General features: G+C 40.5%; 1 protein-coding gene across 9 annotated transcripts in view; it reads left to right on the top strand.

Annotated features, from left to right (window-relative positions):
• The window catches only part of ZDHHC2 (zDHHC palmitoyltransferase 2), a 579224-nt gene that overhangs the window by 417661 nt on the left and 139767 nt on the right, over positions 1 to 21796 (top strand). For all 9 annotated transcript variants that reach the window (XM_086962598.1, XM_086962597.1, XM_086962596.1 and 6 more), the window contains 2 exons: positions 2255 to 2381; positions 5889 to 5981. In XM_086962598.1, the coding sequence (XP_086818724.1) occupies positions 2255 to 2381; positions 5889 to 5981 (220 nt within the window). The remainder of the gene's footprint in view (positions 1 to 2254; positions 2382 to 5888; positions 5982 to 21796) is intronic.

Raw genomic sequence — 21796 nt, 5'->3', positions numbered from 1 at the left:
AGCACACCCATCATAACTGACTATTTAATGCAAAGGAGTGACTATCCTTATTAATCACAGCACCAGTTAATTAACATAGTTTAATACGAATACAACGGAGTGCTCCTCACACACCCAATAACTATAATAATTGAACACAGTCGCAACAGTGGGGAGACACCCAAAGAACTAAAAATGCAGTTTGAAGCCATCACGGCAATCACAGATAACAGAGCCAACACTATGGCTTACACAACTGAACAAGCGGACCAAATTTATTCAATGATCAAGGAAATAAAGAATATGGATCCCCATGGGGGCTCAGTAAGCCAACAGCTTAAACAATTGAAGTACCTGACCCGGCATCAATTAAATCAAAGGATGCATGCTTCAACGCCCATACAATATCACAGAGCCAAGCGGATCCCAAGGGGTCTACGGTTGTCAATCAAGCCAATGTTGTTCCGCTTTAACCTCAACGCCAAATTTATGGACAAATGATACAGCATACTGAATAAATGCTCTCTGGGCCTCATTCTGCTTATAATTGAAGAATTAGCCAAGACAATACATGAATTGGAGGAGGAGATTTACAATTTAAATACAGAACTTGAAACAAGAATGGAAGTTGATACTTGGAAGATCAGTTTAGAAGGTATCAATTTAAAACTTGATAAATATGAGAAGGAGTTACAAGAGGGGAAATTACGCAAATACAAACGCGATACAATTGACTACAAACTTAATGAAGTTTATACGTGGGCTGATATCTATGCCCGGCGTCAATTTGTCCCTAAAAAAACAACACCAACCACCCATTCGTCCGAAGAAAGTCTGGTGACAGACAAAGATTCGACGAGGACCGGTACGAGTAACACAAGAGGGATCAGTGATGATCACAGAAGGCAGCGAGCAAGCAACGACAAGTGGGAGTGTGGCTTTTTTGTCCCAGGAACAGAATCAAGGACGTCCACCGACGCAACAAATATGCAAAGTTATCAGAGGGTTGAGTGTCCGTTAATTTAGGGTTGGCTTTTGCCTCACCCTAACCAGGATTGTGGTTGCTGCTTGACCAGGGCTCACACCTCAGTAAAAGAACAGCCCAATTTCTTACAGTGGATAATAAAGGTGTTGGGTTTACATGCTCACCCAATCCTTGGCCTCAGTGCACAGAGCAATTGTCAGGTATGCCAAATATAATTGTGATTATAAGCAAAAGTGTGCAAAGGAGGTAAAGATCTGTAGCAAAAGTTAAAGAAAATGCATTTCTTAGAGGTTAGTGGGTTCATTGTGTGTGGGGATGGTGAAGTGAAGGAGAAGCAAGGAAGCATGTGCAGAAGAGAGTGAAAGGCATGCGCTGAAAAGGAAAGCGATGAGGTGTTATAAGCAAGTTGAGTGTTTCAGAAAGAAATGAGGAGAAAAAGAATGCAGTTATCTAACACAGGCTGCAGAAGAGAGTAGAGTGAAGAGGAGAACAGGAGTGACTGACACGCGTTAAAGTGCACAGCTCCTTCCACAGACCACTGCAATGTATAATTCATAGATTACTTAAAATGATTAATTACTTTGCATATATATTTACATATATATTATAAATGCATATATCTATATGCTTTATATATATTTACACACATGCGCTCAATGTTCATGATCGCTCGTTTTATTTGTAGCGCCTTGTGTGCCCCCAGCACCACTTCCCTTTAAAACTTACATCGAGAGCCGCAACTGATGGCCATATTTTATGATAGCTTTAGATCACATTATAGCCTTATTCTATGCCTTGCCTCTAATAATGGACATTAAAAAGCAGGTAGGTGTTCTTCACTGAGCATTGGCATACATGCAACTGCTTTATCTGTAGCATAAATTATTCTTTCTAATGCTTATTCGGCGCTAAGATGATGTGGAACCCATAAGAGCAAAGCGTGAGTAAAAAATGTGTAATTGTGTGGGAGTTTAAAATTGTGAGTCACTCATTCAAAGACCATTTCCTACTTAAGAATTTCCTGCTCTCAAAAATGAAGACGCCATCTTCCGCATTTCCCACAGAGTGTAACAGCTGTGTAATGTGCAAAACATCCGGGTTCTTGCAGGCTATACTTTGCACAGTTGGAGAACCGCTTTCTCTCTGCATTAGCCGGGAAGAAAAGAATGCTGCATGGTGACACTGCCGACTGAAATCTGTATTTAAGCTCTAAATGTACCTTAGGAACTAGCTTGAAATCTGCTGGACTAAAAATAATAGGAGACAACTGTCATGTTTTTTTGCTCTTAGAGGCTTTCAGGACACCCATATTTCGGCATGGTGTTGACAAGAACGGCTTCAGTTTGGGCGTCAGAAAAAATCTTCGACAAGTGTTCGGCGATGAGAGGAAATACTGGCTGCTGCCGGTTTTCACAAGGTAAATATGAAGTAAAAAACACATCTAAGGGCTTTGCAAATAGAAACTGAAAGTAGATTGTCTTCTATGATTTTCGGAGATTGACGACTTTGACTTCGTAGACGAGTGCCCACATCACACTGCTAATTTCCTGCCCCGGAGTTACCGTTATCGGGTGTTCTGGTAATTTGGAGGACTGCAAATATTTGGAATTATGAGCTTTTTGTGTGAATAACATGATATGAAAGGTGTCTCTCCGCGTTGTTTCCTGCATATACTCCCCCTAGTGCTTCATAAAGATATTTCAGCTGCTGGAACCACAACTCATAATTCCAGTGGGCAGTAACTCATTTTTGCCAATCTCAATGGAATTAACAGCTCACTCATATATAAGGACTTTATTGGGATTCGCATGGATGTTTTGACATTTTGGTGTTTACTCCTAGTGTAGACCAGGGGCGGTCAATCTGCAAGTGCCCACATTTGCTTCACTTTTTTCTCAACAGGAATATTATCTAGATTCAGTACTTAATTTGAGCAGGTGGTTTCCGGGGCTAAGCACCGGCACTTAATCATCAAAACCAGTGCTTTTCATATACAGAGAATGAAGTGATTTGACCAGAATCACAAGAAGTTGAACCCACGCGGAGACTCAAACCTGGTTCCCCAGCTCCAAAGTCAGCAGCTCTGGCCATTATGCCACACTCTCTCCCCACTTTCATGGTTAGTAGTTGGTTCTGTTTTAGGCAGCCTCCTGGCGAGAGCCCTGGCACTTATGTTTTTTTTTTTACAAATTAACCATTGTCTAGACTCTGAAGAAACCCCACCCCTTGAAACTTGGCGCTCTTCCCATCCTAGAAAAGCATGTACTCCTGCCTTTACCAGCTTTGGTGTTTCATGCTTTTCCAGGGCAGCAATCGACATGCTAACAGTTTGTGAATGCACAGAAAATGGAAAGAGTATGTGTGCGGAAGAAGCTGACTTGAATTTCTTATCTTGATTTGCACCCCCTGGAGCAGAAGTTCTGCGGGCAATGACCAACTAATTTAATAGTTCAACCATAGAATGTCCTAGATTCCCTAAAATGGTTCAGTTGGCTTATTTACTATTCTAATTCCAGTCCTGGAACATTTTGCATAGATATTAAAATTCCTCAACTATTGTAGAACAAGGTTGAAATTTAGCATCTCAGTCTTGGAACTGATGTTCTTGCTGTAATAGCCGTTCTTAACTTGAGCTGGTGTTTTCAGGAGGGTCCCCCCAGAAATTATCTTCCCACATCCGACTTATACCCAGAGCAAGAGAGAGAAATAACACAAAAGGGGAAAGGAGGAGAAAGTTAAGGATGGAAGAACAGTGACAAAGAAAAGAAGCAGGGAGGACAAGATCTTTAAAGAGTGATATGAAGGGGCAAGGAGTATCTGATGGTGGATTCAAGAGGCATAACCTGTAATCAAGACTACACAGCCTTGGTTCAGCACCCCCTCATTCAATAGCGCTGAGCATGGGCTTCCAAGTAAAACTTTGTGGCCGGCAATTTTACAAATAAAGCACTGTAAAGGGCACCACTGAACAGCCACGGCCCGTGGAGGGAGTTTCGGTGGGGCAGACAGGCGAGGCGGGGGAGGGGAAAGGTGGGGGTACTAAAAAGCGGAATATGGATAATTGGAGGTAAGTAAACAATTGTATTAATAAAACGAATTTCGTAGCGCATACTGCATCGCGCTACGAAGTTCGTTTTATATAATAAATTGTTTACTTACCTTCAATTATCCATATTCCAATTTTTAGCACCCCCATCCTGCCCCTCCCCGCCCCGCCTTCCTGCCCCACCATAACTCCCTCCACGGGCCACAGCTTCCACTGAAGACGTAGATCTATAAATTCCATTGAGCTCATTGTGCATAGCCAAACCCTACTGCCCCATTGAACCACTTGTGCCCCAGACTGAGGGCCTGGCACTGAGATACCAGATGGTAAGAATTATCAATCTCATCAATCATCAATCATCTCCATATCAAAATCTAGTGATTACAATGTTTTTACCAAGAGAGGGAAATGAGCACAGGGCCCAAGGATATGGGATTCTTTTGCGTGTAGTTCTTCCTGATTCCAGGTAGAAACTGAAGACATATTTCAACTGCTCTAGGGAGGGCAAAATGTGTGAAGGTGGACTTGTGGGTGTTGAGGGCGTAGTGGGGGAGGGGTCAATGCAGAATTGTGCCTCTCCAATGGAGCTTTGTTTCCTTACCCCTTAATGCTATAGGGGTCGGTTGGCAGGTGAGCCGTGATACTGCCGACAACCCCTGCCCTGAAGCTTCTTACAGGGTCTGGTGTCTCCAGGCCTGGCATAATCTGGTATGTAGTTTGCAGACCCTGTAGGTCCTGGCCAAGAAAGACTTTGAACAGTGGTTAATTTGTGAAAAAAGTGTTGGGCTCTTGTCAGGAGGCAGCTTGCACCAGCCCATTGCTCCTCCTATTAGAGCCGCCTATAACAAAACAAACTACTAACCATGATCCCTACAAATGGGGAGAGGATGTGGCGTAACGGGCAGAGCTGTAGATTTTGGATATAGGGAACCAGATTTGAGTCTCGGCATAGGCTCAACATCCTGTGATTCTTGGCAAATCACCTAATCTCCCCGTGCCTACAAAAAATGAATGTGTGCTTAACTGGTGCCCATGAAAAGCGCTCCAATGCATCAACCTTTAAGTTGAATTTGCACTATAAGCGTCGCTGTTGATGATCAAGTGCCGGTGCCAAGCACCGGAAACCACCAGCTCAAATTAAGCACTGGCTTTGAATGGCAGCTGGTTGAAGTCCACTCAGTTATCACTGCTGGTTAAATTCAGCCACTGGCAATCCGGGTCTTAGTAATAAGGACAACACACCATGCTAGTGTATTTCCCCTAACAAGCCGTTTTCTGGCTCTTTTTCATTTAGGAGTGTAAATAGTTTGTGAACCGGCCTGTTTACTTTTGAGGGAAAGGTTATTTTCCAGTGAAAATGGGATGTGCGAGCAGGTTCCTCAGCCTAGTAGAGCAAATGGTTAAAGAATCATTCTTTGGTGGTCTATGGACTGATTACCAATAAGTAATGTTATGTTATGTTATGTTATTAAAATTTTTAAGCGCGCAGCTGCCCCAGCTAAGGGGCGTCCCGGCGCTATGGTTGGTGAAGGTAACATAACAAACACGAAAGAAATGAAATAGTTAATTAATAAGGCAGAGGAAAGAAATGGGTTTTAACAGCTTTTCTAAAAATGAAAAGATCATCCAGGGCGCGAATGTGGGCTGGAAGTGCATTCCATAATTTAGAGGCCATGACCGTGAATGATCTGCCACCCAGTCTACATCTCTGAAAGCGAGGGACAAGTGCCAGATTGTAATCACATCACATATCAAAGAGCTAGAGGGCCCAAAGGGGTAGAACATTTTAGAGGAGAAAAGAAAATTAGTTTATTCGAGTGGTGTAAGGTCAAAGTGCCCAGTGTGTTCTAATTATATTGTTTCTCATTTTGTTTTCAGTCTAGGGGACGGGTGCTCCTTTCCAACTTGTCTTGTAAACCAAGACCCTGAACAGCCATCCACGCCGGGGGGAAATAACCCAGCAGCCAAAATGTAATTACTCTGTCTTTTCCGATTAATCATATAGCTCTGAGGGTGATGAAAGCATAATCTTGTGGTTCTGTGCAAATACATTAGGTCTGTGTTCAGTTGACTCGTCGGTTTTGTATCTGGTTGTCGTAAATTGCTTTTAAATGATAGTAGGAACACTAATTTATGGCTTATTAATGCACTCATTTGTTTAAAATGTTCTTTATCCCGGACTTTTTTTTATCCCGAATCACAAGTGTTGAGTCAAATAGGACTTTGATAATCAATACATCTATCGCCTCAAACAATGCATGAGGTAACACATGAGGTGCCGCAAGACTGATATAAAAAAAATTGTGAATAATGCTCTTATCTATTACAAACTAGTATGCAGTTTGAAAACAAGCTGAAGTGGGCTATTCACACACTGCTTTTGTACAGCTTTTAGTAGTACTGTGATAGTACTACTCACGCACTACTAAATGCAATTCACAAACTTAAGTATGGAAACCTACTTGTGGACACCTTCGCCTGTCTATTTTTTATGTGGAGATCTTTCGCACCTAGGTATGTGTTTTAGTCGTAAATGTAGGAGGGATATACGGATTGTCTAACAATGCGAAGGGTTTTGGGGAGCGGTATAGGGGCTTAGGATGGGACATGCAAAAGCAAAACACTCTTCTAGAAAAGAGTAACCCTTTGCTACTCATAAACTGCACTACTAAATTAACTACAGACAAAAAGGACTCAAAAGAAGTAGTAAATATACTCCAGAAGTAAGACCAGCACCACACATGGCTACTGACAGGTACAGTAAAAGACGTACTGAGGTAAGTACCACTCTCAATCCAAGCGTGAGTAGAGACTTTATTAGAAACATCCACATACCAGCCAGTACAATTCCAACTCAAACAAATTCCTTATAAGAAGTCTGGAATGCCCACAATGCCCCACAAGGGAACCAATAAAAACAAATATAAACATACATCAAGTGCTAAGCACTTTGGAAAGAACATTTGGTTATTGGGCACAGAATTAAGAATACATACCATATAGAAATCTAAGTGCTTAAAGTACTAACTACCACATACCTACCTTTCGTATACCAGAGACAAAATACGATCAAGAGAGGAAAATAGAGGAAGAACCAAAAAAAGAACTGAACTTAAATTTATACATAACATATTCATTGTATTTCAAAGGTAACTTAATGTTCCTCCTACGTTTTCCCAAGATTACAGGCACAACTTCACTTGAGTCTTTCCTACTGAAACCTTCCTTGCAATATACTCACTTCCAAAGTCAGGATCATCAGTGATATTGATGTGAGTTTGCAAAGGAGAAAATGTTTTCGCTAATCGAGACCTACTCCACCAAGTCCTATTGTCCAATAACGCAGACAGAAGTTTTTGCTAATTTGACAATGTTCCTAACATCAGAAAACTTGGAACAACGTTTCTGTACATACACAGGTAGTTTAATCTTGACTTCATCATTAACACAAAACCTATTTTTATTTTTTTTACCTCTTGCTCCAAGCTTTTAATTCCTTTAGTTTTTAAATTATGTTTGACAACATCATAAATTTGTTAGAGATTACAAGTATTTATTTTGGGCAACAACCACCCAGGATTAAATCTTTGTCTAGGAGCCTTCCCTTTGAGCAACACGAACGGAAAAAATTAGTGGTACAATGGGGCGTACAATGATAAGACCACAAGTCAGCATGATGTTGTTTCACATCAATTCTGGACTTAAGAGCCAAGTGGATATCTTCCACCAGAGTCCTGTTAAATCTCTCCACCAAACCGTTCATGTTTGGTACATATATTGTGGTGGTAAGATGGCGAATACCAACACCCTTAAAATAGTCTTCCATGGCAACCGAAGTAAACTGGGTACCATTGTCAGTTATATTAATATCAGAAAAACCTTCTTTCCTAAACACCTCCTGCAGAAAATCAATTACAGTAACAAGATCCATTTTAACTCCACCCATTCTGAAAAATAAACAATGAGAACCAAAATACAAGATTTTCTAGAGCCAATTCCATTATAAGGTGCTAATAAATCCAAGGCCAATTTAATCCAAGATTTATCAGGCAAGGTGGTTTGAATATGATCAACATGTTGAGTCTTCAAAATCTTATCAGACTTAATACATAAAGGACAATTTTCAACAAACTTGACAACATCGTTGTCCATGTATGGCCACCCAAAAAAATCCAGACCTTCTTAACGGTAGTAGATGGACCCATATGACCTAAATGAGCAATTGAAATCAATTTGTTTTTGATCCCGCAAGGTGGAACTAAACACCCTCCTTTCTACAGTAACTTCTTTCTCAAGAAATAGGTCATCTCGGACCTTCCAATTCCTTAGATAAATGGTCCAACCTTCTAAAATATCACTTTTAATTGTTTCAAAAATGTAATCTTCAGGCATGGCTAACAACCATTCTTCCGTGGTACACAGACAAAATATCGATTTTTAAATATCGATATACAAAAATATCGAAGTTTAAATATCGATGGGACAAAATATCGAAGGTAAGTAATATCGACAGTCTTAATATCGATATTAGTATGATATCAGTAATATCGAAGTTTTAAATATCGATGTCAATAATATCGAAATAAATAACTTCGATGTTACTAATATCAATTTTTAAATAAATTTAGTGTATATTATATTGTATTTATTATGTTTTATTATTTATTTTTAATGTAATTTAATTAAATATTGTCTTTTACTTCTGTAGCGGGTTGTGGGTTTATAGGGGAATAGGGTGGGAAGTAATTTAATTATGTTAAATTAATTATTAATTAGTAGGAATTATTAATTAATTAATTGAGAAATAATTTGTAATTAATTTTAATTAATTGATTAATTGATAAATATGTTCTGTAGCGGGTTATGGGTTTATACGGGAATAGGGTGGGAAGTAATTTAATAATAATTAATTAATATGTGTTTGTACATATTTTAATTAATTGGTAATTAATTTATATTAATTAGTTAATTAATTAATATGTGTTTGTACATATTTATAATTATTAATTAGTTGGTAATTAATAATAATTATTTAATTACATTAATTATAGTAATTTTTTTTATATATAATTTTTTGTTATTCTTAATTAATTAATTGGGAAACATAATATTAATTATTAAATTAAATTACAGCTAATGTGCTAATATATTTACTTTATTGTTATTGTTAATTAATAATTAATTGGTAATTAAATAATATTAATTAATTTTGGGTAAAGGAGTATTTTTAGGGTTCAGGGTCAGTTTTCAGTTTTTGGGTAAAGGGGTATTTTTAGGGTTCAGGGTCAGTTTTCAGTTTTTGGGTAAAGGGGTATTTTTAGGGTTCAGGGTCAGTTTTCAGTTCATGGGTAAAGGGGTATTTTTAGGGTTCAGGGTCAGTTTTCAGTTTTTGGGTAAAGGGGTATTTTTAGGGTTCAGGGTCAGTTTTTGGGTAAAGGGGTATTTTTAGGGTTCAGGGTCAGTTTTCAGTTTTTGGGTAAAGGGGTATTTTTAGGGATAAGGGTCAGTTTTCAGTTCATGGGTAAAGGGGTATTTTTAGGGTTCAGGGTCAGTTTTCAGTTTTTGGGTAAAGGGGTATTTTTAGGGTTCAGGGTCAGTTTTCAGTTTTTGGGTAAAGGGGTATTTTTAGGGTTCAGGGTCAGTTTTGGGTTTTTGGGGTACAGGGATATTTTTAGGGTTCAGGGTCAGTTTTGGGTTTTTGGGGTACAGGCGTACAGGGTAAAAACAAAAAAATATTACATTAAATCAAATAAATAACATTAAAAAAATTACATTAAATTATTAAGTGTTTTATTTATTTTAAATGTAAATGTATTAGTTTTAATTTTGTTTTAATATTTTTATTTAATATTTGTAAAATTATATGTATTTTAAAATTATTTTTACATTATTATTACATTTAAAAAAACGATATTTTTGATTCCGATATTTTTGTACTACGATATTATTTTTTCGATATTTTTGTACTTACCTTTATGAAGATAGGATTCCGATATTTTTGATGTCGATATTTTTGCTCCGATATTTTTGTATTTAGATATTCTGTCTGTCGATATTATGTCAGACATTCTCTTCCGTAGATATAACTTCTCCCACAGAAAGTACCACATCATCTAAAGATGCTACAACACATTCTTAATGAGTTGACAAATTAGGACCTGACACAACATCCCCTGACAAATGGGACAAGCAATCAGCTCTCACATTCTGTGTCCCAGGAATGTGCCTCACAGATAAATGATATTCATAGAGCTTTGATAAAATTCTAATCAATCTAGATGAAGCCTTTTCTATGCAATGTTTTGAAAGGAAACCAAAGGCTTATGATCAGTTTTAGGATGGCAATTTTTGCCCCACAAATACATTTTGAAATGCTCCAAAGACCATGTGCACCCCAAAGCCTCAAGCTCAATATTGGAATACCTAGACTCTGCTGTAGTCAGAGGTCTGGAGGCAAATGAAATAGTGTGTTGAACGCCATCTTTGATGTGACTGAGAACAGCTCCAAATCCAGTCGCACTGGCCTCCACCGTGACAACTTTGGAAGCATCATGGGAAAAGGCAAACAATGGTTTAGAATTTATAATCGCTTTTTTAAGACCGATGAACGCAGAGGTATGAACATCCAACCACTCAAATTTGATGCCCTTTTTAAGTAATGACCTTAATGGAAAAACAATGTCAGCAAACGTTTGTACAAACCTTGAGTAATACTCACATAACCCCAAAAAGTATTTGAGTTGATCCTTACATGTGGGACTCTGCATATCATGGATGGCATTTAACAAAATTTTCTTAGGAAAAATTCCAGAATTGGAAATTGTGTGGCCTAGGTACTTTACTTCATTAATGAAGAATTTGCAATTATCGAGACGAACAGTCATTACGTTCTCCTCCAAAATGGTTGGCACTCCATTAAGTAAAGTAGAGTGCTCATCATCAGTTTTTGAATACACCAGAATATCGTTTTGGAATGCGACCACCCCATTGATATCTCCAAACAGACATAACATGCATTTTTTAAATACTGATGCAGCAGCCGCTATACAAAAAGGCATCTTGACATACCTGAATGCCCTATCAGGTGTAATAAAAATAACTAAATATCTTGATCGAGGAGACAACACCGCCTGAAGATAGGCTGACTTGAGGTCTATAGTCGAAAAAACATTCACCCTGTCCAATTTCGCTAATAATTTGTGTATTCTAGGCAAAGGTTGACAATCCACTAGAACTTGCTTGTTAACAGACCTTAATTTCGAACAGAGCCTTAGTTCCCCATTTTTTATTTTACCAAAACAATCAGGGAAACCCACTCTAATGCATCAACAGGTTCTATTATTTCTTCTTTGCACATATTCTTCAGCATTTGAGACAATTCCGCTCGAACCGACAAAGAAACATGTCTCAATTTATGTTTTACAGGGACAGCACCTTTTTTTAATTGAATATGGTGCAAAAAACCTTTCACTTCACCAAGTTCCTTTTGGAAGTGATTCTTATGTTTCCCTAGAATACATTATAGTCTGTTATCTTTATCCAGAACACTTTGTACAAAATCAATGTCTTCAGCAAAGCAAACTTTTACTTTAGCATTAGGATGAAGAGTGATGTTGAACTTCCCTTGATGACTCCAACCTAATATCTGCACTCCATCTACAGCAACATATACTTTCTCAAAAATATATTTATGTCTGAACTTGATTTTAGAAATGAAATAGCCTTTTATGGAGATTTATTTTCCTCCATACTTAAATACTTTGATATCAGAAGGCTTCAGATCCTTATCTTGCCAATTCTCACTAAAAACACATAAGAGATAATGGTGAATAGAGAACCAGAGTCTGCCATAACTTCTAATGATCTATCAATTATAACCTCACACATAGGCGGAACATAAGGTTCCCCATTCACATCACTGAGTGAAACACCAGAAATCAAATGACATTGCTTAGGTTCACAGATACCAGGTACTATGTCAACTACTTGAGAAGTAGTCACACAATCATAATTTTTCTGATCAGGTGGTTCTGATCAAACCTTCTCTGATGCACATCTTGTTCAAACTGCTCCTCATTACCATACTACTGAACAGTGGAATCTCTTTTACCCTTTCTTAAACAAGCACTGCCAAAATTACCACATTTAAAACATTCTTTTCCCCTCACTGGTTGCTTATACCGAGCAGAATGTGATTTAGAACCACAATGTTGCAAACTAATTTAGACATAAAATTACCAAAAGGAGTAACAGGTTTTGAAAAGTTTGCTTTGGAAGGACGCAATTTGCTATTATCTTTAACTGATAACACTGCTACTCCTACAACAGTGCCGTCAACATTAATAGTTTTAAAAGAACTAATAGAACTCTCCACACTTTTAGCAATGTCAATTATTTCTTGTCGAGTTAGATTATGTTGGCAAAAAAGCTGTTCTTGGATCTTTTTGTTGGAACATTGAATATCAACTGATCTCTGATGTAAGTATCTAGTTCAACACCAAATGCACAGTGAGAAGCAAGAACCCTAAAGAAAAAAACGTAAGCATCCACAGTTTCATTAATCAATTGGTGGCGGCTATAAAATTAAATCTTTCCAAAACAATATGTGGTTCTTCCTTGAATCTTTTCTTCAATCTATCCAAAGCCTCTGAAAAGCTATTTTATTCACCCGCTTCAACTTCATGTGCGGGTGTCAAAGAAGGTAAATGTTCGAAAATGTTGTCCATATCATTACCCATCAGGTTTAAAAGCAAAGCTCTTTTCCTTTCAGAAGGAAACGTTGAACCATTAATTGACAAAAGGCAATTATTAACACGACAAAGCCATTTGTCCCACTTCTGGCTAGGTTGGATAGGACCCTTGAAAAATGCAGGTGGAGGGTTCCCACAATTGGTATTGACCATGATAAGAAGAGTAAATGACACAGAGTAAAATAATAGAAGAAAAATGAAAAATATTTATGGAAAACAAGTTAAAGAAATGCAACCAAATCAAACCTTCAAGACCACCGGCCTGGTGCTGGAGTTGAGTAAATGACTCTACAGACATATGAGAAAAAGCTTTGCACATAGTGAAACGTTCAGTGAAATATTTCCCAAAATTTGGCTGCCAATCATGCAAGCACGCTGATGTGGTTGCTAAGTGACCAACACACACACGCAGACTCGAGGGATAAATGCATCACAAGAGCACAGAGAACAAAGTGCGCATGCACAGCCTCCCTGCGCTGGTCCAATGAATCCTCTCGAGCAGGAAGTGCTGGGCTCGAGCACAGCTCAGACATCAGCCAGAAACCATTAAGTCGTATATGAGTTAATATACAATGCAAAAAGCAACCGAGCAACAGAAAATTCTGGGTTCTCCTGTAAGGGGACAGTCCGATGAAATTCTTATATTTTGTAAAACAGCCAGCCGGCACGTGTTTCATCGCTAATGCGAATCCTCAGGGCTATACTTGGCTGTGTCTAGCATGGAATTCGCTCAGCCGGTGATATTTCCGACCCGGCCGGGCCCGTGACCTCTACGATGATTGGCAAGGATGTGGCATCAGCACCCTATGTCGAGGAGTAGGCGTTCTCAGTATGGAGTCTCAGGGATTATATGAGTCAATAGCAAGGATTACGTGTGTGTTCCTAGCGATTCCCCTGACTTGTAGTGATTGAAGTAGTAATCCCAGGAGCAGCGATGGCAATTAATTATAAAGCCGATAACTCTCGGTCTATTTTCCGAAACGAACAGTGGTTGTAGAACCGCGTACTCCCGGGTCGCCGTGTTCCTGGTGTCCACATGTTTGGAAATCCTGTGGGGAGGTTGCCTGTCAGAAATTTTGAGTGTTTTACAACTTTCACCATATTTGCAAGCTTTGAGCACTTGTTTAGTTAATCAAACTAAAAATAAAAATGAGAATCAGGGTTTCTATACGTGCAACCAGTGCAATGCTTGCAAATATGGTGAAAGTTGTAAAACACTCGAAATTTCTGACAGACAACCTCCCCACAGGATTTCCAAACATCTTACCTGTAACTCAGAATGCGTAGTGTATGCCCTGAAGTGCCCCTGTAACAAATTTTCGTGTGCTCTGGACCCTGTTTGTAAAACTAATATTGAATAGCCGTGCCTGTTTGTAAAACTTTGTGGAGGGGGTCTAACCCCACTCTTTCTCAGGGGTTTTGGGATCCACCTGACCTAGCAGCACCGTTCCATATTTGTATTCTTCTCCACTCTCACCGCTACCTGATGAGCGTCAACCATTTCTGAATACTAAAAAAACCCTCGCAGAACTCTCGTTCAATATTAGTTGTTCAATTTTAACAATGAGCATGCACGATTATTAGGCAATAGATTATAAAAGAACGATGACAGATTCAACCCAGACTGTGACTGGGAGTGAGTGTCTGAAAAGTTGCAGGGCTCCATCCATCATCTCCTTGTGTTTGCAATAGATAATTATTCCCATAAGGGCACATCATGCAAAAAATTTCACATTAGCAATGCATGCAATGCCAAAGTTCCTGCAATAACAATCATGGTACGGATCATCCAATTTTGCCCAAGTGGTAATTGCATGCAAATCAACACTGAAGACTCGTGCAGTGGCAAATGCTCTTAGTAAACTATTGCCAATGTTAATACAATTTTGTCCACGTGGTCAGTGCATGCAACACGGTAACACATGAGAGGCATAGTTCCTAAAAATACATTTATGCCCAATGTTATTACATGATTAGGCTCAGCATGAACATAGTTACGTCACAATTAGAAAAATGCTCTATTACTGGAGTATTGGAAGACAGGAGTTCCCCAGCTATTCTCTGTCTCATAAAGTGCATTTACCTGCATGGAAAAGTAGAAAATAGAAAATTCAATAAAAAACAATTTAAAATATCAGAAACTGCAAAATTCAATCAATCCCCTTCCTCATCCTGTTAATCCAGATGGACTGCCAGTTCTACACTGGAATCAGGCCCTGCGGGACCAGGGTTTCAAAGTCTATAGCCTATCTAGATTCCAGTTTACACAGTTTAAATTCACGATTACCAACCCTTACATCAATTTCTACTGCATCAATCACAATCATGCGTAACAATTTCTCATTCTGGAAGTGGGCATCAAAAAAATGTTGGGCCATTGGATAGTGCTTATCATTATGCCTCATTGCCCTAATATTTCAAGGAGTTGTTTCTTAGCCCTTATGCATGGTACTCCCAATATACATCCTATTACAAGGACATAATAGGTCATTCACACAATATGTGGTATTGCAAGTCAAAGTTTTCTTGATCACAAACTCTCTAGTTGAATTGGGTATTGGAAATCAAGAACAGTCAGAGCTATTACTGCATGCTTTGAATTTCTTACAACAAAAGAATCCAACTCTACCCTGCTCATTAGACAGCTTGTCATGGCTCATGATAATATTGTGGCTAATCTCATCCTTCAGTGATCTGCTCTTTCCAAAGGTAATTTGAGGATTGGGGTGAAGATACACATTCATACCTCATCAGTCGTCAGCACATGCCAAGGTTTCTTCAGAATCATGTGTAAGTTATGTGCCTGATGAGAAAAGGTAGTGATAAACTTCACATTGGCTGAGTCATCCGCATTCTTTTTCTTGTGGAACAACTCATTCCTGGAGACAGCCAAACGTTTTTATTGCTTGGGATAATTATTGACTCTGATAATGGTCAGCTTGTACTAAGAACAAAATGTGAGGACATCACCTCATGAGCCACGCACAGAAGAAAACTATTCCCATCAGGCCGCCATTAGTAGCTTACTGTCTTGGTGAAACTCAAGAATTTAGTCAAGGTCTCATTTTTGTAATGCTTATGAGCTGGGCTCCTTTGCAACACAATGACCTGTAGAGTAGCACTCATTTTACTCCAGCACTGGGTAAATGGATGAAGAATTCATAAGCAGTACAGTACTCTGCCATGTTGTCCACTCAACCTTGGGGAAAATGCATGAAATATTGCGTATTTTAAGGTTTCGGTATCTCCACCATATAAATGGAAAAAGAAAGGAATATTATCTAAGAGTTGTGTGACCTTATTAAGCCACATCATGCATGTTGTTTGTTTTCCACAGAGGTCTGCTAGCCATCTTTAAAAGGTTCAGAGTCTATTAAACAATAAGTAAAGAGCTTTCCTTGGGTCTCTTTACGAAGCTTGAACCTGAAATTAGTGCCATGCCAGAACCCACACTGGCTCCCTGTGGTGTTTAAAGCGGATGAAAGAACAACCTTTATGTTCCTATACTAATTTAAGGAAATGTACTGGGCACAATTGATCTTCTAAAGGGCTGAAAGGTGCTGCCTTCGGTTCTCTGTGTACATCTTACAAGTATGCCCAAACCTATTGCATCCTATACTGGATCGTGGGCTTTTTTTTGTGTGTGTAATAGTTTTCCTCCATACTCTCAAACTCTATCATAGTGTTGAGTGGTTCAGTTTTGGATGCAGCAGTAATTTCTGTATCTTGATGGTAGGTTCTGCAATAGGACTTGGTTGGGTTATCTGTTAGGTTTTTTCCATATCATTCTGAACCCACTTTCAGGGGAAAATATGTCTGTACTGATCAATAAGTAAATTCCCAACATAATAGGCTTGATTGAGAGGGTGATTGAATCTGTATTTAAATGCCACCAATTGTTTTTTGTCAGTCTACTGCTTGTGTTACAATGTGTACTTAATGTGTGCAGTGTTTTTTCAGGCATGGGTGAGTGGGCAATTGCAAATGGAACAATTGCAGGACAATGGCTGAGGGTCCTCACCTTCCAAGGGCTCTGTGAGAAAGTAAACTTTATCTCACTCAAGTTCACTTCTGTCTGTTTCGATATCTGGGCTTTCTTCTCTTTGCCTATCTCTACATCTGTTTCGGTTTGCCCAGCATCATCTTAAGGGTTTTTGAGATCATTGAAAGGACATATTTCAACAGTTTTGTGTGAAAACAGTTTCTTAAACTTTGTTTGGCTTCATGTGGGCTACAATGAGCTCAAATGTGGATAATGAACAGGGGATCCCAATATATTTCTTGCCCAAGGCCCCAAAAATCCTGGTAAGCATCACCAGCATTTATCTTTCTAGAACCGGACTCTTTTGTGCTGATGTGTGCCATTACTCATCAACCGCAGCTTTCATTTTGCAAGGCCAGCATGTTTAATTTCCCTTGAACTGCCTGTGCATTCAGATAAAATCGTACTGCATCTTTATCAATGTTAGTGTTCAGCTGTGTGTTTATCACGTTTTACATCAATGGAAATGAAACATTTTCACTTGTGGAACCAATAAATTGGGGTTCATGCAGTGACAGCAGAAAGGGGGTGGAGTCACGTGGGGCTTAGTCATGAAGAACAGTGTTTGACTGTCAATATATATATCACATTCACTAAAAAAGCAAAGGATACAGGGTTGTTATAGTTCGGTTCAGGTTTTGTACAGACAAAAACTAAAGAAATTCAGCATTTAAAGTTATAGATACCTCAAGTAACTATAACTCGTGCCCTAAGGCAACTATAACTCACGTCTCCGCCATGCACAATTTTCTAATCAATAATTTCAATGCAAACGTTGCATTGATATTATCAATATTTCATTGAAGATATCATGAGTATTGTAATATGTGGGATGATTAGCAATGCAAGGTGATAGGGTGAGTTAGTGTTACCTTAAGGCACAAGTTATAGCTACTTGAGATAACTATAACCATAACTGCTAATTTTCAATGGTTTTGTGTATGTAAAATCTGAACTTAACTATAACATCCCTGTACCCTTTGGATTTTAAGTGAACACTATAACTATAATGGCTCTGTAACCTTTGTTATTTCAGGGAATATCTACTTTCTTAATGCTATTTTGTAACAATAAACATCCTTGTAACCTGGGTGTGTGAGTGGGTATGTCATGTTCGGTGGGTGTGTCAGTGTAAGTATGACTGGCTGTGTGGGTCTCTGAGTGCGGGTGTGAGTGCCTTTATGGGTGTGTTAATGTTTGTGTGACTGGCTATTTGGGTCTGGGAGAGCTTGTGTGAATGGTTTTGTGGGTCTCTGAGTCAGTGCGAGTGGCTGTACAGGTGTGTAAGTGGTTGGATGGGAGTGTGAGTGGGTATGAGTGCCTGTGTGGGTCTGTATTGTATTGTATTGTACTTATTATTTGTAACGTGCAACTGTCACCCTACGGGTATCTTGGCGCCCAAACAGGAAGTTGTCAGATGGTACAACAATACACTAGCTGTCATGACATATAGAACAGCCGCCGGAGCTATTAAATAGAGTCACGGGGATTAGACTTTCGCGAACAGCCATGTTTTCAGGCTCTTTCTGAAACCCAGTAGGGTGCCAATTTGTCTGAGGTTCTGGGGAAGCTCGTTCCACAGCCTGGAAGCAGAGATGCAGAAAGCTCTGCCTCCCATCCTCGATCTCCTGATCCTGGTAGTAGCTGCCAGACCCTGGCTAGAGGAGTGCAGGGACCTGGAAGGCCTATACCAGGAGAGCCTTTCCTGTAGAGGGATAGGTCCCGTGTTGTGCAGGGCTCTGTACACAATACATAGGGACTTAAAAGCAACTCTACTCCCGATTGGCAGCCAATGTAGATCTCTTAGCGCCAATGTAGTGGAGGAACTGCGAGGTCTTTTAAGTGCCAGCTTGGCCGCTATAGACTGGACCCTCTGGAGCCCCTGTAGGATGTATAAGGGGGGCCCTAGATATAGGGAGTTACAGTAGTCCAGTCTGGCCAGGATCACACTCCTAACTACTAGCGGTCTAGACTCATCAGGCAGAAGGGGCAAAATCTGTCTGAGCGCTTTCAACAGTCCAAAACAGACACCAATGGTTTTATTGGTCTGAGAGGTCATTTGGAGATCCACATCAAACAGTACCCCTAGATTGCGCTTGGTCTTAACTGGGATACAAGGTTCAGCTCCCGGCGCAAGCCTGATCTCATGGGAAGGTTGTTGACTCAGTTTAGCTGACGAGCAGTAGACAACCTCTGCCTTCCCCTCATTAAATTGAAGGGAGTTTATTGTCAGCCACCTGGAGACCCTGCTCATGCATATCTGAAAGGTCTCCATGGTCACCGCCTGTCTTCCTTCTAAGGAGAACACCAGTTGTGTATCATCGGCGTAGTTTATCACATCTATACCGAAGGATTTAATCATGGGAATCAGGGGCTGCAGATAAAGATTAAAAAGAATAGGGCTAATCGAGGAGCCCTGAGGTACTCCGTGACTGACCAGGGACTTGGGAGATGAAAAGGGTGCTAGGGTCACCACCTGTTGTCTACCTGTCAGGTAGGATTGTATCCACCTCAGGGCCTTGCCCTTTATACCCAGTTTTTCCAGCCTACTTAGCAGAACTGCATGGCTAACCTGTCGAATGCGGCCGACATGTCCAACAGCACCAGGACTGAGGAGTTGCCATTGTCGGCTCGCATTCGAAGGGTGTCCAACATGGTTGCCAATGCAGTTTCTGTTCCGTGGCCTGGGCGGAAGCCAAATTGGTCCTTGTCCAATAGGCAGTTGTCTTCCAGATATCCTGACAGGGACCTACTGGTCACCTTTTCCACAATTTTTATCGGGTAGGGCAGGAGGGATATGGGCCTAAAATGCGCCGGAATAGTAGGGTCCAGCAAAGGCTTTTTAAGCAGGGGGGTAACCACTGCCTGCTTCCATGCTTCCGGCACTACGCCTTCCTCAAGAGATTGGCGACAAATCTGATGCATCCAGGGGAACAGCTCTAGCCCATATTCCTTCCAGATCCTGTGCGGAAGGGGGTCTAGAGGTGACCCAGATGACACATTCTGGGCCAGACTGAAAAAGAGCTCGTCTGTAAGAGGGGTGAAGGTTTCCAGTGATGAAAATATTGGTAGAGGTTCCTCTTCTTCTCTCTGTGCCACTGCATCTTTGCAGCTGTCCCTTTCCTCCTTCAGCTCCCCCACAATTTTAGCAATCTTTTCCTCAATATAGATCTCAATCTCATCACATAGTTCTTGAGTAGCAACCACCTTATTACTCGTACAGGTGGGATGTGAGAGATCCCTTATGATATTAAAAAGGGTTTTAGTGCTGTTAGGGGACTGATGAATAGTAGTGGCATAGAAGAGTGCCTTAGCTTTGGCAATAGCTCCTTTATATTTTGCCTGTTCCACTTTCAACAATTTTTTTATCCAGCTCTGAATAGCATCTACGCCATTTCTTTTCTGCCTGTCGGCGTGCATTGCGTAGGGATTTCAGCTCCTCATTAAACCAGGGAGCAGATGGTTTCCTCTTATTCTTGATATTTTTCAAAGGGGCAAGTCTATCCAGGGTCTTTATGATGTGATTACAATACTTTTGATAGTTTAGGTCTACCGATTCCTCTGGATCATAGGAAACATTGCTCATAAAAATAGGCTTTGTTTTAGCCTTTGGTAATTTAGACCAATTCCTTCCCTTCCTATAAGTCACCGGGCGCTCACTTCCATTCCCCTCAGTGGGTATGGAGATCTGGAAGTGGATTAAGGAGTGGTCGGTCCAGTGCTGAGGTAGGATATCAACCATCCTAGTCTCAGTCTGGTTGGCGAAGACCATATCTAGGATATGTTCCCCTGAATGGGTTGGTTTCTGTACCAGCTGATCAAGACCCCAGTTTCCACAGTTGTCCTTCAGATCCCTCAGGTGGCTCCCCAGGGACCCATTGTCCCATAGATTAAAATCTCCCAGGATCAACATTCTGTAGTGGGACAAGGCAAGGGCAGCAATGGTGTTGAACAGCGCCTGGTATTGTGTATGCGCACCAGGTGGTCTGTAACATATCAATCCAGTCAGGATCCTACCTTTTGGTTCTTGCAGGGAGAACCCCAGTAGCTCTACCCCCGCCACCCCATCGATCTGTAGAGGGGAGAAGTCCCACTTATCTTTATAGATCACTCCAAGCCCTCCTCCTCTTCCCAGTGGCCTAGGTTTATGAAATAGCTTGTACCCCTCAGGGCATGACGAGCCCAGCTCAACAGAGGTGTCCACAGTAGTCCACGTCTCCGTGATGAATAGGGCATCTAGGTCCATGTCATTTAGCAACTCTGACACTTCCAGGTGATGTTTTACTAGGGATCTACTATTGATCAGCCCACAATCCAGCATTACAGCGGACTGTGGTAGAGTATTTTGGGATATTCCCTCTACACTCTTACCTATGGCCAATAGCTCGTCCTTGGAATACCTACAATAGGCAGCGGTCTTGGCCCTAAGCCCGTCCGGAGCACGGACGGGCACAGACGGGCTTTCCTCTGGCGCTCCTCCGGCGCAACGCTGCGCACATGCGCTGCGCGCCTGCATACTGATCTTTAAATAAGGTGTGGCAAAGGGCACTCGCAAACACTAGAGCGCTAACCCCTAGAGCGTTTCTAAGCCCACACCCAAATGGCGGTCGGGAGTGAGGTGGCGCTAGATTCACCCGATTGGTGAGTCCTGTGGGGTCTTTGTTACTTTGTGGGCAATGCGAGCAAAGGGGGAGCGTGGGGTACAATTATGAGTTAACACAGATCAATTAACACAATCAATTAAAAAAAAAATTAAAAATCGAGCAAGTACTTCTAATAATATTTTTTAATCAACAGAAGTTCTAAAATAGCAGCAGCAGCGTGACAAACATATTCGTTGTCCGCGCGAAGCCGACTGGTCCCCTAAATAGTGTTTGAGGAAGGGTACTCGCAAACACTAGAGCGCTAGCCCCTAGAGCGTTTCTAAGCCCACACCCAAAATGGTGGTCGGGAGTGAGGCGGCTCTAGATTCACCTGATTGGTGAGTCCTGTGG

The sequence above is a fragment of the Lissotriton vulgaris genome, chromosome 3_1, assembly GCF_964263255.1.
Source record: "Lissotriton vulgaris chromosome 3_1, aLisVul1.2, whole genome shotgun sequence".
In the NCBI taxonomy this organism is placed as follows: Eukaryota; Metazoa; Chordata; class Amphibia; order Caudata; family Salamandridae; genus Lissotriton; species Lissotriton vulgaris.
This window is presented reverse-complemented; position numbering and strand designations above follow the sequence as displayed.